General features: G+C 39.8%; 1 protein-coding gene and 1 long non-coding RNA gene across 3 annotated transcripts; one reads left to right on the top strand and one right to left on the bottom strand.

The window, feature by feature from the left end:
* Nucleotides 1-737: 737 nt before the first annotated feature.
* Nucleotides 738-11199, bottom strand: OTUD6B (OTU deubiquitinase 6B). Of its 2 annotated transcripts, none has more exons than XM_054633462.2 (7): nucleotides 11044-11199; nucleotides 8434-8588; nucleotides 7259-7354; nucleotides 5568-5880; nucleotides 4034-4095; nucleotides 3337-3443; nucleotides 738-2836 (listed from the first exon to the last, which is right to left on the bottom strand). In XM_054633462.2, exons 1-7 carry the CDS (start codon nucleotides 11132-11134, stop codon nucleotides 2752-2754), a joined length of 909 nt encoding a protein of 302 aa, XP_054489437.2. In that variant the 5' UTR covers nucleotides 11135-11199; the 3' UTR covers nucleotides 738-2751. The 2 variants fall into 2 exon arrangements, with proteins under 2 accessions (XP_054489437.2, XP_077044192.1); XM_077188077.1 differs by lacking the exon at nucleotides 11044-11199 and adding an exon at nucleotides 10812-10942.
* A 12-nt stretch (nucleotides 11200-11211) lies between these two features.
* LOC143695477 (uncharacterized) lies at nucleotides 11212-15565 on the top strand. The gene is made up of 2 exons (XR_013184698.1): nucleotides 11212-11408; nucleotides 12635-15565. It is a non-coding gene; the product is annotated as an uncharacterized LOC143695477 (long non-coding RNA).
* The last annotated feature ends 1934 nt before the right edge of the window (nucleotides 15566-17499 follow it).

Here is a 17499-nt window from a genome sequence, read left to right on the forward strand (position 1 = left end):
ATCTGAATAATAAATTATTAGATGAATTAATTTACTGCTTAAATAAATTATGACAGGTCTACACTCCCTCTGGCTGCCACCCACCTCCAACCCCCTTTCTGGGGCTGCCTGCAGCCCACACAGCTAGACAGGAAAGCAGAGCCTGGTGCAGAGTAAGTGAAGGGTACAAGGACAAGCACTAAGAGCCACATGTAACCACTGTTTTCAACAACAAATATGTTCTTCCCTTTCAGAATATTATACACAATTTACTGCAGACCACTAGACAGCTTCCCCCCTGTTCATGTGAGTATTCCTGCTGGCAATTAATCTTAATTAATCTTGCAAAAAAATACCCCAAAAAATACCCTTTTCCTTAAAAGAAATAGCAGCTGAAGAAACTGAATTACAGATGAAAGCAAGGAAAGCTACTGCAACACACTCGAAGTAAATAGTGTTATTCTGCAGAGAAAAATGAAATCTGACAAAAGTTAGAAGCTTAATTGTGAGAAGACCCCTGAAGTTCAACAGGATTTTCAAATACAGTTTTTCAGAAGAGCCCAAGTTTAACTGCTAAAATGCAAAGGATAAATTCAGTTCAGAAACAATTTCATATGGAGTGAAGCACTGTCTGCCTGAATACAATCAATTGTTTTAGAATTCATATTACAATAGGATGCTAAAACTTAAACGGGTAAGCTTATTCATACTAGGAAATAAGTGAACATTTGAGTATAAAATAAAACACCCCAACAAGATTTGCCACAAATAAACCAATTTATTACTTTTTGGCAAGTCCCATACAGCATAAGCAAGGATCTTTCACTCACTATATTAAATTACTTAACTTTATACAAACTGTAAACATCTTCAACATGACAAACTCTTGGTACAGGTGTTCCCCAATTCTGGCATCTTTTCTCTCTGAATTAATCAAACAAAACTGAAACCCAAATAAACCAAAGAACTGTGTATCTATAAAATGCAGCATGTACATTTTATATCACATCAATTCTAAGCAAAGCAGAGAAGAGTATTTTTTATTATTTTTAGTGAAATTTGTAATGGAATTATGAATAGAAACATTTTTTCCATGCTGTTGTATCCTATTTTTTGTTTGAAATTAAAACCATCATTTTATACAATCAAGGTAGTAAACCAAATTTTACAGTAGCCAGCTGGTTTGGTGCATAAACCAGCTATATTTATTACACTATAACAGATAAATAAGAATGTAAAAACTCCTGATCTGGTTAATACTTTGTTTTCCTGGCAGGCACCAGCCTAAAGAATTGCTGTCCAAAAACTCCTGCTGTAATGATCTGTTTTTTTTACCCCCTCTCTCTCAAAGTGCTTTAATTCAGACATAATCTGACCCATAAAGTGATCACTTATCTCCCTCTTAAGTAAGAGCAGACTTTTCTAAGTTCCAGGAATGTAAGTCTGCAGGCTAGCTTTATTAAACTACTACAAGATACACACTGTTAGGTCATAATCCACAAACCAGGGCAAAGGTGTTTAATCTTTTCACGAACCACTTTTCTCCAAACCAACTCAGCAGCAGTAAAATACAATACTTTTATTGACTAAGGCTTTTTAAAAATTAACAAAATCACTTGTTAAAAAACATTTGCATTAAAATTTTGGTTTCAGTATGCTCCTCATTTTGAAGTCGCATTTACAGACAACAATCTACATTTCTAATGTAAAAAGTCAAGCCATATTAAAACGTTTCAAGTCTCTGTGCATCATAAGAAGCAATTAAAATAAACTTAACTCTTTTCCAGATCAACTTTAGTTACTGATAAAACCCAAGGTGATTATTTCTACAGCTTGTGTGCAACCAGTTGTTTTAAGCATTATAAAACATCACACTTTACATGACAAAGTGCTTAGATCAGCAGATCCAGAAATTATAAGTCCAGATGAGTTTCAGTACCTCAGGTGAGGACACTGAGGAGCTCTGTGAGATTTCGGATTCACCGAAATGCACAGCTGAAAGACTGTGGAGAATGAACAGTGCAGTTAACTTGCACTGACAGTACAATGTACAGTCATTAATAACAATGCACAAGAGTTGAATTCCTACTGCCAACTCAAAAAACCCCCTACACAGAAACTTGGTAAAAATCTTACATGGAAGTCTTTAAAAAGATTGTGCAATTCCTTCAGCCAAGCCAAGATATTCTGCTGCTGGATTTACCTCCTCATCTTCTCTGCCCAAATAAAGAAGGGAATCAATACTACATTGTTGAAATTAGATCCTAATAGGACTACAGAAACACTGCAGATAATATTCCATAAGCAAAGTACAATCAGTTCTTTCAAATGCCTGAACTCTTCCATTATCATGAAAATCTGACAGAAATATTGGAACAGGGACCTTAAATTTTTCAGGTAACCTTAAATTTTCAGCAGAAATGCAGATTAACCAAAACGAATTTTTACTACTTGATATTTTCTCTGCAGTATTGGGAGGAAGCTCTATTGTAAAAAACCTGATCTACACAGCCACCATTTTACAGAAGATCTTCTAAACATAATTAATACCAATAAGTTCAAAATATTGTTGTGTGGTTTTGGTTTGGTTTTGTTATAAATCAAGAGCCATGTCTGATTTACAGTCAAACCTTGCAGGGTCTTGTATTTTGTATGTTTTTTTTTTTTAATTTCTAATCCATGCCATTTACTTTCCAGTCTTACTGGGAATTTCCTGGAGCCCAACACATCACGATGCAACTGTTATCCATGAGAATGTGCAACTTCTGTATGCTAGCTGCTGTTCTCTGGAGCAGTGTCTGTTAGAACTTTCACAGAATTGTAATGTTCTCCTAATCCATAGGCATGCCTCATATACCTAAAAAAAAAGTTACAGAAATAGCGTTCAGTTGAACAAAAAGTATACATCATGCCAAACAGTAACAGCACTGGAAGACAACTGAAATAAAGCCAAGTTTTAGCAACAAAAACATATAGGATCATTACATAGAAGAGTATTAATAAAGACAATTTTTATTTCTGGTGACTTCCAGGCACAGTTTGACAAATACCCTGAAGAAGGAAAAAAGTTTTCTCCATCTTGTATCAATGTCATTATTATTTTGTAAGTATTTACCAGGTAAAATGACCTTGCAGCATTCTCTAAATCAGCGACTGATACACATCAGACACTGTCTAATTACAATTTCTCCAAAGTGTGTCAATCACAAACAATTTCTGATCTGCACAACCATTACTCAAGCACTGTTTCAACATCAGATGTGTAACAGAAAACAAAAGAGCAGATGAGAATCAAAGCTGAGCCCTCTGTTACATAAATAAGTGCACTAAATTTAAGTGATAAAATTGCATACTTACACAAGTGTTATTGTTTTCCCTGAATATTCTTCACCAACAACAATGGGAGGAGAATCCATCTGCACTACTTCAATGGGTGTTTGTAAAATGTGTGACAAAGCCCTTAGCTTTAAGGCAAAAACAATTTAGTAATAAGATTAAAGACAAAGTAGGTAGGAGACAGGAAGACTAGGCATTTAATTTTAGCAGATGGTTCAAGCTTAACATTAGAAATATTTTCAGAAATTATGCTTTATTAAAATAAGCAAAATTATTTTAACTTTTAAAACCTTAATTGAAAACAGATTGCCTTAATCATTGTTTAGAGGATACAACATTGGGCTAGTTTCATTAATTTGCTAACTCTTCTCATAAAAAATTAAACAAATTAAAATACATATGTATTTTTTGAAGCACAAGTTCTCGTTTACATGACAGCAAGCTAACAATACACCCCACTCATTGTGTCAGTCTTTCTAATGATATTTATACCAAATGAATTCACTAACTTGGATGTTGTCAAATACATCAGAACAGTGGTGCACCATCAGAAAGATGGTGGGAAAACAACCTATAACCACAAGAAAAAGTTCTTAGTAAGCTATTTACAACTATGTTTCCTTATGCCTTCAGGTATTCTTTCTAAGGAAGCCCTTTTTTAAGGTGTGTTCACCCACTTCAGAATTTCACAAATAAAAATTATCAATACAATACTTACTTCCAGCTGACCTCCCCATGCAGCTGTATTTGCAATATCGTCACAGTATTTCTCAAATTCCTCTGCAGGAAAAGACAACATTTAGTACTTGTCTTGGTTAAGAACAAGCAGCTGAGGAAAAAGACTGATTGTGCAAAGTAGAGGCAGAAAAGTACAAACACATTATAAAGGAAAATACATAAGTTCACTGAAGAAAAGCAGAGAAAAACAGTTGTCAAAAAAAACCCCCAGACTCATTCTGTTTTGAAAAGAAAATTTCAGACTGAAGAGAGGGATAAAAAAGAGTAAAAAAAGAAGTACAGCTAATACTTTAATTTTTTATTCAGAGAACAACAGGTAACAACACACATGAAATTGCACACAGTTTCCTTCATGTCAAGTTTCAGAGGATGTTTAGAAACTTTAGAAAAGAATGTGACAGCAAGTAGTGTATCTAGTTCTTAAATTAGCCAGGTGTCAGGTATGTTTTTCAAATCTTGCAACTGCATGTAGGTAAACAGTTGGCTAGGTTTATTTAAATTTCCAGATTAGCTGCCTTGTTTTTAACCTCTGAAGTATTTATTCTTAATAGTCCCTCTGTAAATAGCTAATCTTTTCAGATCATGTTCTACAGATACCAAGTTTAAAGTTTGTAAATTACAAACCCTCAAGCTTCTGAACCTTACAGATTTTAAGAAAGAAGAATCTTCAGATTTTCTGAAGACTGCTCAGAATGACTTCTCATTCATTTCCTTTATAACAGAAAAGCACAATTCCTTGTTGCTGTGCAGAATTTTATTCAGTATTCTCCTGGGACACACCTAACCTGTGACGTTAATCTCTGTCAACATGGGAAAGACAGCACCCAGTGACCACATGAAATCCACAGCAATGACTATTAAACAAATGTAGCATTAAGTTAATGAAATTCATGCAGTCATTTTTGTGGTGTTCAAGGCATAATGAATAAATCATATATTGCTCAAATAAGAGGTACATAAACTCTGTTTTTACTCAGCCTACACCGTTACTTCACACTAAAACTCTTAATATTTTTTAATTTAGTCTATTTGTAAAAAATGGTCCCAAACTACTTTGCAGTGAAAAAAACAAGACAGAATAAGAAAATGCATCTATTCAAACTATTATAAAATAGATTTGATTGAATTTCACACCCATTTTTAACAGCTTTCCAGTGTACATTGAAAACACCAATATTAAACTTGACAAGAAAATAATTCCAACCTGGTAGACAAGCTGTTTATAATAACAAAATCACATCCCCGAATGAGTTCACATCATCTAGTAATCAGCAAGTTCTGTTTTGTTCTGTTTTGTTTTTTTTTTCCAATGGGGAATAATATTTCCTAGATTAATTTAAAAATATATACTTAATTAGAGATCCAGGTGTACCAAGTTTCATAGCAGATCATAATTCTGTGTTCCATGGAACACAATACAGTAACAAAGTTACAAAAACCATAAAAGTCCCAATTAAGCTGTAACTGAGACTGAGATTTATCAGAAACAGTTATAATTGTTTTTAAAATCTTACCTCTGCTATACATATCTCCAGTATTAGGGTTTGTAAGAAAAGGCAAGAAGTCATCACAGTGACTTTGCATATACTTTGCTGTTTGGTTCCTCAGAGTTGCTACAGTCCAGGAATTTTGGTGATCCTTGAGCTGATCTTCAATAGCTCTGTACATGCAATGGCCATCTGAAGGGATTTGTTTAATCTCTAAGTGCCTTGCTGCCAATAGGCAGGCAAGTTTCTGACTTTCAAGATGTCTAGCACCAGTTAAATTTTGTATTTCAGCTTCAGCTATTCTTTCTTCTCTTTCTTTCTCCAAAGCAGCTTTTTTCTCCTTAGATTAAAAACACACAAAAATTGCATGAAATGTTAAAATTTAGAATATGCCCGTACAGTTCTTGGCTTAGTGCTTGCTTCTAGTTCTTCCAATGCTTTCTCAGTACGTTCTTATCTATAAAATATTTGTCTGAATCAGTACCACCTGATTCAGACTGATCTTGGGGACCTCCTAAACCCAAAATTTAGCAAATGCTAAGTGACTAATACGTCCCAACTGCCTCCACAGTTAACCACACCCAAAATTATATGACAAGAGAAATCTTAATTAAATCAACATGCAAAATAACACTTTACAACACTTATATAGTCTATTAATCATAATGCTTTCTTCAGGATCAACTATTTCAACACTCAAGTATGGGAACTCTTAATTAAACTCAGAAAATACTGCTCTTTCATAAGAAGTGTGAGATCTACCAGTTAAGTATACAACTGCATAATGGAGCTCATGCCATGAGACTGAAACTCCCTCAGGACAGGTACTCTACATCATAAAAGACTGCTCCTAACCTAAAGGATGGATAAGAATGCATGTAGAGAATATTAGTAGGGATGCAATAATACAAAAAAAAAAATTACTTTCCTAGAATGCTTCATAAGTTCATGCTGATGTTAACATGGGAACAAGAACCAAAATAAATAAGCAAATAAACAAGAAAGCAGTATGAAGAATGATCTTTCCATTTTCATGCTTAAAATTCACTACAAATCAAGACCAGACAGGTTTAGGCAATAAGAATATGGGAAAACTAGACCAGAGTTCCTGGTTTGCCTAGACATGGTGCCATGTTCATAGTGACATGTAACAGGGGATGAAATATGCAATAAAGCAGTGTTCCCCTGGCCATGACCCAATTTCAGGCAGGTACAATGACAATGTTAATCCATCACAACATGTGATGTTTAACCAGATCTAAGCCTAACAGAACAGGACATTAGGTAGTGTTTCTTAGCAACTTGATATTTTACAGATTTTCTTCAGTATTGATGTTCTTTCGTTAAATGTATAAAGTATCACTAGTTGCATAATTTCCACACAGTATTTTAATTCAATTACTTTACTTCTTTAATAATATTTTTAGTGAAAGTCTTTAAAAAATAATTTGCTTTACAAGTTTTTTTTATGGTTCCCATTTTCTGACCTATTCTACTGGCTCACGGCTGAGGGTAGAAAAGTACAATTACTTATAAAATCATTACATATGTCTAGGCAGCAGTTTAAGAGATTCTCAAAGCATCCAGTAGGTACAGCATCAATACAGAATTACCCAGGTAATGTCCCCAGTAAAAACGTTTACCTTTGGCTATGACAGTTAAGTTTAGCTGAAGATAATCAATCAGTTATTTGCAAAATGTTTAACATGAAGTCATACCCGCCTCTTCTGTGCTTTTGATATTCGATGATGCTGAATCTGCTGCTCTACTCCTTCAAGCTCTATATTTGCAACCCCATCAGCTATGGAATCTGTCTAAAAGGGAAAAAAAGTCAAATGTTCTTATTAGTATAAACAATAACGAAGACATGCATCTTCTGAAACAATTTTAAGTTTTCTTCCAGGGTATTTTTATGAAGTTTAACCACAAAGATCCCTGTATAGCAGAGAAGCCATCAAAGTATTTCACATCCCAAACTACTGTCTTGCATTTTGTTACTTTCTACAGTCCCAACAGAGTTATGTGCACCTCAAATTTAAGCTGTATGTTCTCTAACATACTGGTGAACACTGCTTCCTGGCTGAAAGGAAAAGCTTTCCTCACCATGCCAGCCTATGAGGTATCCAAACAGCCATTAGTAAGTTCTGTGAAAATTAAAGCAGAAGGGTCCATCCTCTATATCAAAGCATAACCAGGAGTTGAAAAAGACAGAGAGTTGAAACTTCTCAAGAAAATGACAAACTTAACTCAGTAAATGTATGAGCTATACAAAAAGATCAGTCACACTGTTGACAAAACTGCAAGACAAAACACACTGGATGAGTCAAACACCTGCTGAAGGTTTCAATACTTGAGTAGTTTACATAAGATAACCAGAGAGGCAATAGAACAGTATCCTGAAAAAATAATTCTCTAACATAACTGAGTTACCCATGTAGCCTTAAAAGCAACACAAAATACTACTTGTGGTGGTGCATCTTTCCCCCCACTCTACATTTACTTTCTGTTACAGCTTGGCATTTGTGTAAGGAGTTTTCTTGTATGCCTCATCCATGGATTCAGTACCAGAGTAAATCTTGCCATCAAATTATGTCATGCTTTTGCAAATTTATATTAAACCTGCTTTTGAAATATCTTTTACAGCGATTCTTTGGCAACCAAGCCACTCTCTCAAAAGAGCTCAACAACAGAAATCCCTCACTGTTACATGCCCCTTCTAGCACTGCCCACTTACTGTAACAGCTAAAACGTTCCTAAGTTGAAAAAGAGTTACTAATACTGTGAAAAAGAGGATAACTGCTTTGAATTACTATTTCACCATAATTTTTAAAAATTAAAAAAGCCCTAACATAAATTGTACCTGTACAACTTCAGCTGAAGTTAGGGCACCTACCTTATTCTGTTCAGGTGAAGCTTCCTTCAGCTGCTTTAATTCCTCCTTGTGCTTCTGTTCAAGTTCTGCCTCTAGTTTAGCAACTTCATCTGCCAGCTGTTTTCGTCTCTTCTTATCATTCTTGGGAACAGCATTTTTCATGCCTTGAATTTTTGCTGTTAGAGAAGCAGTGTAATAAAACATTATTTCTTAATATGTACTCTATGATCATTGCAGAAAATGACTGCAAGTCACCCAGAAAAACTAATTTACAAACATCAACAAATCAGTATAATAGTTTAGCTGTGAGACTGCTGGTTCTTATCTTCACATTTTCCAAATGGCTATATTTTTTCTTAAAAGATGTAAACTGCCTTTTCTTTTCTTTCTTTCTCTGAAGAAGAGAAAAACTTATGCCAGGTTACTAATAAAAATACATATGAACTTCATCAATGCAGCAGACTTTGGCCTGTTGCCTTGAGAAAGATTATGTGGGCATCAAAATATCAAATCACACAGGAAAATGCGTAGTTTTTAAATTACACAGCAGACTAAAATTAAAAACTGAGTTTACCCATCCTAATTAAGACAAACTTTCTAAGAGCAAAATGGGTATCGAAAAAAAAAAATCTTAACTTGAGTAAAGCTCCTAAGTATTTCTAGGCTGTAAGTCAACGCTTCACTTCTAAAATCACAGAATACTTTGGTTCGAAATGGTGTTGAATGGAAACCTAGTTCTACCTCCTTCTCAAAGTGGAGCTGAATTCAAAGCTGCATCAGGTTATGCCAATTCAGATGCACCTGAAATTAATTCAGGTGACTGTGCAGTCTCCAGGGGTCAGCATTCTGCAATCCTTCTGGGAAACTTTTTTCCCAAAATTTAATGATTCTTGCTATGAAAATATTTTCCCCTATTCTTCCCAGGAAGATTTTTCTTGCTGCCCTTCAGCCCGTGTCTCTAGTCCATCCTCCATTCTTTGATGAGTCTGGCTCCATCCATTAGACAGTAGAAACTAGAACCACATTCCCCCATAGTTTTCTCATGTGTTCCTAAATGAACACTCCCCCTACTTCTGCCACTTCTGTATTCACTGTTTTAGAGTTACATCAGCAATTATTTAACACCCTGCTTGCTATTCATCACCTGTACATTTTCTTGTCCTTCATCCTTGACTAACCCAATTGAGCTGAAGATGATGGCAATGATAATGAAACTTTTCAAAGGAAGGCAGGAAGAGGCTTACACTGAAAGATCTATGTTAAGCATTCAGCCCCACAGATGAAGCTGCTTATGACAGAAAAGCAGCATTGTTCCTTAAAATTAACATAATACAGGAAAAATGAATCCAGAACATAAAAGGCACACACAAATACACAGGAGAGAGTAAGGGTAGTGAAAAGGGAGGAGGGGATTGTGGAGACAAGTACCATGAACCAGAGAAGGTGTTGAGATTTTCAGAGGTTGAGATACACCTTGTGTTAATTCTCACCAACAGCTTTGTTCTCTGGTAAACAGTTCTCAATGCACATACCAGGAATCTATTTTACTAGTAGGCAAACGTACCTACCTGTAAGCCAGCTGCCTCTCCCAACTGGGAAGAAAGGGACTCTGCCTTGCAGACACCCCTCCCACCATTGGGTAGCGGAGAACTGCCATTATCACCCCATCTCTAGGTGTAAAATCCCTCTGCTCCTCAGCCACTCCCAGTGAAGGTGCCATGCACCCCAGCCACCTCTGGCAATGCCTGTTCCTAAGCCTCTTCAATTTCAACCAAATTTGAGGGAGAAACAGGTCTCTCAAAACAGTAAGTTCCTATAGATTTAGTGACAGTATGCAACCTGAGTCCTTTCTTCTTTAACCCTCTGATAAGAGGTTGCAGATGGGCCTATTTCATTACATACCAAAAAACCAAACAAGGAAAAGGCCGTATCAATACACTAGCAATGAGAAAAGCTTAACAAAAATGATGTAACAACTATGAAACTCAACAGAATCCATCTATCAGACCGCCTTAATTATACGAATATATTGTAATAGGGTAGGTCAAATGACGCAAAGTGTTACAAGTTTATATTGAAGCACCGTAAGACCATTCATTATGGATGGACAGGACATGAAAATTCAGTTCAGGTCAACTGCCTGAATGAATGAAGAATGAAGAAACTTGGAATGAAGAAACATATCAGGCTGGGCAGGAAGAGCCCCTGTGCAGGCTTTTCAATCTAAAATGCCTTAAACGACCACACCTTTTTCAACTTGAAATCAAAGTACCAAACCGCGAACATCACGCCAATAGCCCAGCATTAAATCCCGGCTCCCGAGGCCAGGGCAAGGCGAGCTCCGCAGGCCGCCCTCACGCCGAGCGCAGCCCGGCTGCCGCACCGCTGCCCGCACGCACCATTTGCTCCCGCCGTCCTCGTCCCCCTGCGAGGGCACTGCCAGGGCTGCTCCCTCCTTCTCCACAGCCGCCGCCGTCCCTCCCGCCCCTCCGAGCTACTCGCGCTGCCGAGCGGGGCGTCCTGCGAGGGAAGGCGGAGAGGGGACGCCGAGACCAGCCGGCCCCGCGTGTTCCCTCCGCCGCTCCCCAGCCTGCTCCCCGCTCGCCCTGCACCAGGCACAGCGCTCCTCACCCTGGAGCTCCCGCTTCTCCTTGCGCTGCCGCTTCAGCAGCTGCTGCAGCGGCCCCTCGGGCCCCGGCTCCTCCTCCTCCGAGCCCTCCATGGGCGCCCGCAGCCGGCGGGCGCTGCTGACCCCCGACCCCGGCGGGAGGCGGGAGCTCGCCGCGCTTCCGGCAGCACCGCCCCGCCCGGCGCCGCCTCCGCCGCGGCGTGAGGGGCCGGAGCGGCCCGGCCTCCGCGCCGGGGCTCGGTGTCCTAGGCTCGGGGTCCTAGGTTCAGCTCCTGGAAGGGAAAGGTGGCCCTTGGTTTGTTTAGGGGCTGTGAGCGTTTCTGTCCGCTGATCTCTGCGGGATACTCGCTGCTGCCGTAATGTCCTGGTAAAGGACTCCCGTGGACAAGTGTGCACTAGGAAAAAGCCATAGATTTAGTTCAGCCTAGAGGTAGATCCTGTTTTACAGGGAGGTGAGAAGGGAATCGGTTAGGGGTTGTACGCAGTTTATCACATTAAGGAAAAACAAATTATTTAACCTGTTCGTTTCTGTGCAAAATACACAGTGTGCTGCGTGTGCTAGTTTTTCTCATGAAGCTCAAAAACACTAGAAAGGCTCACGATTTTCAAGTTGTGGTGCTTGTGTGTCCTCATCATTGTGAATTACTCCTCAGAATGTGAAACATTTTTGTTACAGTAAAAAGCCAGACTTCGTGTTTGGGGTTAAATCACCGCCTCAAATTGAGAACTACAAATCCTTGTGTTGTGAGATGCTTTTCTGTCCGGTGCAGGCACCAACACTGGAACATTCAGTTGATAATGACAAAATATAGCCTATAAAAGTTCATATTTTAATGGTGCTTAAAATTACTCTAACTGATCAAAAACTGGTAATGGAGCTGCATCTGTCCTTGACTCTTAATGTCACTGCTTTTAGATTACTCCTTTTACATTTTTATGAACAGAATGTCTACAAGAATATCTCCCTAGAGATATTTAAAAAACAGTAAATATGTTTCTTAGAGATATGATTTGGTGCTCGACTTGGCAGTGCTGTGTTGAGAGTTGGACATTGTACACATCTTTCCCAAGCAAGACAGCCCTGAGATTCTATGAAGTACAGTGTCATGTGTAAAGAAAGGACACAAGTCTAAAACAGAATCATAATATGATATATCAATCTCTCTTGCTATATAGAACCACTTATTTTTTAGATCCCTTTTAGAATTAGGTTGAAATGTAAAGGATTTTCAGATTCATATGTCCATATCTGAAAGTATAATATTCTTCCACCTGCTATTCACATCTTGATAGAATAAAAGATGTCACAGATCTGCTAGGAAAAGGGAAGGGGGGAAGTTGGCTTTTAGCTAGGAAAACAGTGTAGCACTGGAAAGTACTAGGGCAGCCTTGTAAATATTCTGCTAATCCAGAATAGGGACAAATCCTTGTTGGATTTGGTTTAACTGACATATATGTGCTCTGTATCAGTTTGTATATGGCCTATATGTGTCTACATATGTATCTATATATACATTTAGTACATATTCTTGAATATACTGTATATTTTAAAATAGGATACTGGTTTATACTGTTTGAAAACGCACCTTGCAGATAATCTCGGTGTGGCTTGGCTGGGGACAGTGGCTGGGGATCCAGACACCGAGCTGTGAATGGGCAAGGGCCCTTAGGGGAGCGGCAGCACCAGCCAGGGGGTGGCCAAGTCACCGCAAGGCCCCGAGGGACCTGATGAACAGTGAGGAGAGCCCAGACCGAAACCCAGCGCTGGACCAAGAGCTGTGAGAAATGCGGGTGCAAACTGTGAGGGAATAAAACTCCAGTGATCTTTTTTGGGAGGGTCTTTCCCCAGAGGCCCGCAGGTGCACGGCGATTAAATCACTCACAGGTTAACAGCGTGTCCGGCATTGCTGTTATTCCAAGAGCAGGCAGTGGCGCTGTGCCAGGAGCATCGGCCGGCTGTAACCTGTAGCGGCAGAACAATGGCCAGCGCAAGGCACTTTTTGATCTACACAAATTAACTTTCCTGCGGCAGTGTCTGGAAAATGGATTCCCAGATCACATGGATTATTGTTATGTTTGGAGCAGCAGTGCACGGATGAGAAGTCAGCAGAGGGAAGCCGAACCGATGGTGACGCTGGCGGAGCCTCAAAGCAGAAACCCTGGCGTTCCGCCCTGCTGATCGCGGGATTCAAATCCAAAGCAGGAATGCCGGCGCTCTTTCTGCCTCGGCACCGCCCTGTCCTTTAAATACTCCTTCAACACCATCTAACTTCTCCTGTGGGGCTACTCCCTGTTTATCAAACACCCGTGGAGTCCGAGTGATTTGGCATTATAGGAAAGTGAGATGCTAAGGCTGAGGGAAGGCAGCAAGAAATGTGCTCAGCTGTAATATATGTACTGGACATGACCCAAGCTGTGGGGGACATGCAGGTGCTTTTGAAAGAACTGTTCTGGCCTGGTGAAAGGGAAAAAGTAATTAATAGCAAAGCAGAATGGGCACTGCCAACAGAAGGAAACAGGAGCCCCTGGCCAGTGAATGACCTGAATTGGAATTATAATACCGTGGAGGACAGGCCTGCATATCAGACAAGAGTTCAAAACCTGGTTGAAGCAATATGATCATGGGGAATGAAAAGTTAACTGGACTAAAATAATGGAATTGCAGACAGAGAATGGACAACAAAACTAGAGATTTTGGGGGCTGCCTCCAACAGGTTTTGCTAGAATATGGGGCAATGGCTTCACAAAACTTTAATGGTACACTTGCAATTAGTGTTTTTGTAGGTCAGGCAGCACCCGACAGCCAAAAGTAATTTAAGGAGCATATGCCAAGGTGGCAGGGAGTAACACTACAGAAAATTCATGTGTTGCAGTATTCATGTGTGATGGGAGAAAGAAAAAAACAGAGGGCAAAGCAAGTAGAGGAGAAAAGGGAAATTGGAGAAAGTGGAAAATCTGATGGCTGTTGCCATGACAGGAAATCTTCAGGGGAGAAAATGGAAGAGAAGACAACCAAATACAATTAGTGGACCTAAACCAGAAAGCAGAAAGAGACAGAAAAGGAATGTGGAAATGGAGTGTTACTATTGTGGAAATTTAGAACATAGGCAAAGAGAATGGCCTTTCCAACCAAGTGGGGGAGTAATTATGCAAGGATATATTGTCACAATGACTAGAGGCCAGCAATTCTACTGAATTTGAGGGAGCCATACAATTAGAAATATACAATTTGTGGAGAACACCCAGAACAACAGGGACATATAGTAGTAGTATGTGGGGATTGGGTGTCATTGTTGAATTTCTGATAGATACAGGAGCCACATTATCCTCTTAAACTTTGCCCCAAGAGGGTCAGACAAAGTTTAACAGACAAAGTATGCATACATGGAGCCACTGGGCAGGGAAAAATTTAAGTAAGCCTGTGTTAGCAATGATAGGATATAAGAGTGTGCTGGGAAGGTTTGTATTAGTAGAAGATTCCTCAGTGTGCTTGTTGACCTTCTACAGGCCTTAGATGCAGAATTGCATGTGTCACCAGAGGGAATGGATTCAATAATGGCACTGGGTGTGGTTACTGAGAGCTTCAAAAAAGAGCAAAAGATACTAGAAATATTGAAAGCTGTGTTATTATGAGAGTTCTGGAGTAAGACCACTACAGGTGGGGAACCACCCATGTGCATTAAAACTAAGGCAGACATGCCAGCCTCTGTGAGACAGTATCCTATTCCTCTGGAAGCTGGGAAAAGTATCCAAAACCAGATAGACCAATACTTAGACAAAGGAATTTTAAAGCATGTGTGCCTGCATATAACGTTCCTATATTGCCTGTAAACCAGAATAGGTTAGATGAAGACCCTGAGTACTTGTGCAGGATTTGTGGGTGATTAACCAACAGGCAGTGACCCCTCACCCAGTGATGCCAGGCCCCTTGACTATGCTTTTGCAAATACCACTTTAAAATGGCTATTTTATTGTAAATAATTTAACAGCTGGCTTTTTCAGCATCCCAATAGATGAAGGAAGTCAACCTTTGTTTGCATTCAAACTGTACTGTTGATACAGTATATTTTTTAGATGCAAAAAGAGCATGTAAGAGCAGAAAAGAAAATTGTGCTGCTCAATTGTATCAGCACATGCCATCTGAAATACAGGTATATAATATATAGCCTGGAGATTAAGTTTTAATTAAGGTATTCTCTAGAAAATCCAAGTTAGCACCAGAATGAGAAGGCCATATACTTTCCTACAATTTCCTTATTTTGCTGTTTCAAGTTTTGCTGTTTAAGTTTTAGGTAAGGAAAACTGGATACACAATTCTCACATCAAATGAAGAGTGGGTGATCAATCAGTTGATAAGTAAAAGACTTCTGAGAGTCCTTGGTGATTTTGTATTTGTAATCACTTGAGTATTTATGCACAAGAATTTATGAATTTGTATTCTGCCCTATGGTAATCTTGGTAGCCTTAATTTTGTTATGTTTGTTACTTGCAGTAATCCTGTATGTAAAGGCAGTGGTTAAATGCCTTGAGAGTTTTTTCTTTTTCCTTTCAGTACATTAGCAGGAGGACTGTTGAGCAGCACACCCAGTTCAGATTGCTTGGTGTGTGACGTGCTCACTGTGCCCTGCATGGCTGGAACCACAAGCAAGGAGCAGGAAGGAGCACTGACCCTCTGCCTGCAAAGGGCCTGGGGACCTGCAACACCAGCCAGGCAAGGATGGTCAGTCACACAGAGACTCTGCAGGACCCAGTGAACAACAGGAAAACCCCAGACCAAAACCACCATTGGATCAAGAGGTGCTTGAAGCATGAGTGCACAGACTGTGAGGGTATAAAAACCCAGTGATCATTTCATTGGGGTTTCTTCCCCAGAGGCTCTCTAAGTTGCTGCATCACAATTAAATTACTTAAAAGGTACAGGACATCTGGGATGCTGCTATGGTCAAGCTGATGTGGGGAGCTTAGGTCTGAGTGTGGTGTGTGCAGGGAGTCAAACGTGTTACATCACTGGATTTACTTGCTGCAAAGGGGCTCCTGTCCCAGCATTAAAATTTGGAATGGTGCAAGTGGGACTCCTAGATTGCCATCAGAATGGTCAGATGGGAGAGTTTCTTTAACATATAACCTTCTACATTTCCAGGATTTTTTTTCAGAACATTAGAAATTACAGCAAAGTTTAAAAAAAAATCCTCATTTTACCATACAAGACACTATAATTAGATGTTCAGACATATGACACACTCTGTCTGCTGTTCAAGCAGGCTGAGCTCTCCTGTGTTTTAGGAGACTACAGCCTTAAATCTTTCAGAAAAAATAAGGTAGTTGAGGTTCCTTCCCTTCAGCAGAACTATCCCCAGTCAAAGGGTAGTCACTACAGGGGTCCAGTGAAGTCTCTGCAGTGACCACTGGTTTTAGTCCAGGCTTCTGCCATATCTTTAGGAGTAACCCAAAAGAGTGTAGAATAAATACCAACAACCAAATAAATACCTCAAGTCACCAAATGGACAGTGCTAAGTTGATTAAAACTAGTCTCATTTGAACAACACTTAATATAACTGAACTCAATTTGACACAGGAGTGGAGATTTTAGTGCACATTAAGTATGAGGGAGTGCATGTTTGAGAACAGCTGTACCACAAATGCTGGGCAGGTCACGCTGCACAGCCAGCTAATGATGAGTTTCCTCTGCTGCCATGAAACCTGGAATAAATGAAAGCTATTAAGAAGAGCACTTCCATTGTTAGCAGCAGGCCACAGGCTCAATGCCCCAGTTCTGGCCTGCGGTGCTTGTTATCAGCCTGTGCTGAGAGCCTGTCCTGGGAACTGGAGCTTTGTGCCAAGACGGCTGTTATGAACTGGAGTTTAATGTGGGATAACAGCAAAGGCCTTGGAAATACTGAAAACAGAGGAGCCAGCATTATAAACTAACTGATACCAAATTACTGCTTGAAGAAAACCACATCACAAGTCAGTAATGCTTTGAGCCCATCAAAGGGAAGCAGCAGCTGAGCTAGAGAGGATCAACCAAGCAGCAGGAGGAGGCATTTGCTGAGACCTGAGAAAATGACACTCTCCGGTATCGCCAAGTGTGAGTATAGCCTGTGGGGTGGAGACCAAAGGCAGCTGGCTGATCAGAAATCCTCTTATAAAAGGAAAAAACATCTGAATTTGGGGAAACTGCCATCACAGGGACCTGCAGTCAAGATGTCTCTGTGAAACTGCCAGGGCAGCCTGTGTGCCACCTTCTCTCTATGCCTGTGCCTGCCCCTGCTCCAAGGGCCTTCCCTGTTCCTGCCTGCTCCTTGCCTGCTTGCACCAGGATCCCTCATTCCTCAGGGTCTCTTGATCTGCCAGCTCATCAGCATTTTCTCCTCCACATATTCTGGCTTTCCTCTCTGATAGTCTTACAGCACCTAGCTTGAGCCTTCCTGCATATAAGCTCAGTTTATCTAGTTCCT

This window comes from Agelaius phoeniceus, chromosome 1 (assembly GCF_051311805.1).
Source record: "Agelaius phoeniceus isolate bAgePho1 chromosome 1, bAgePho1.hap1, whole genome shotgun sequence".
Taxonomy (NCBI): domain Eukaryota; kingdom Metazoa; phylum Chordata; class Aves; order Passeriformes; family Icteridae; genus Agelaius; species Agelaius phoeniceus.

Excerpts from the sequence above, each read along its gene's own strand:
- OTUD6B (XM_054633462.2), bottom strand. The coding sequence starts at position 11,134 with ATGGAGGGCTCGGAGGAGGAGGAGCCGGGGCCCGAGGGGCCGCTGCAG. Across the intron at positions 3,444-4,033 it reads CATGGGGAGGTCAGCTGGAA|CTAAGGGCTTTGTCACACAT; the intron begins GTAAGTATTGTA and ends TTTGCCTTAAAG. Across the intron at positions 2,837-3,336 it reads GGGAAAACAATAACACTTGT|GTATATGAGGCATGCCTATG; the intron begins GTAAGTATGCAA and ends CTTTTTTTTTAG.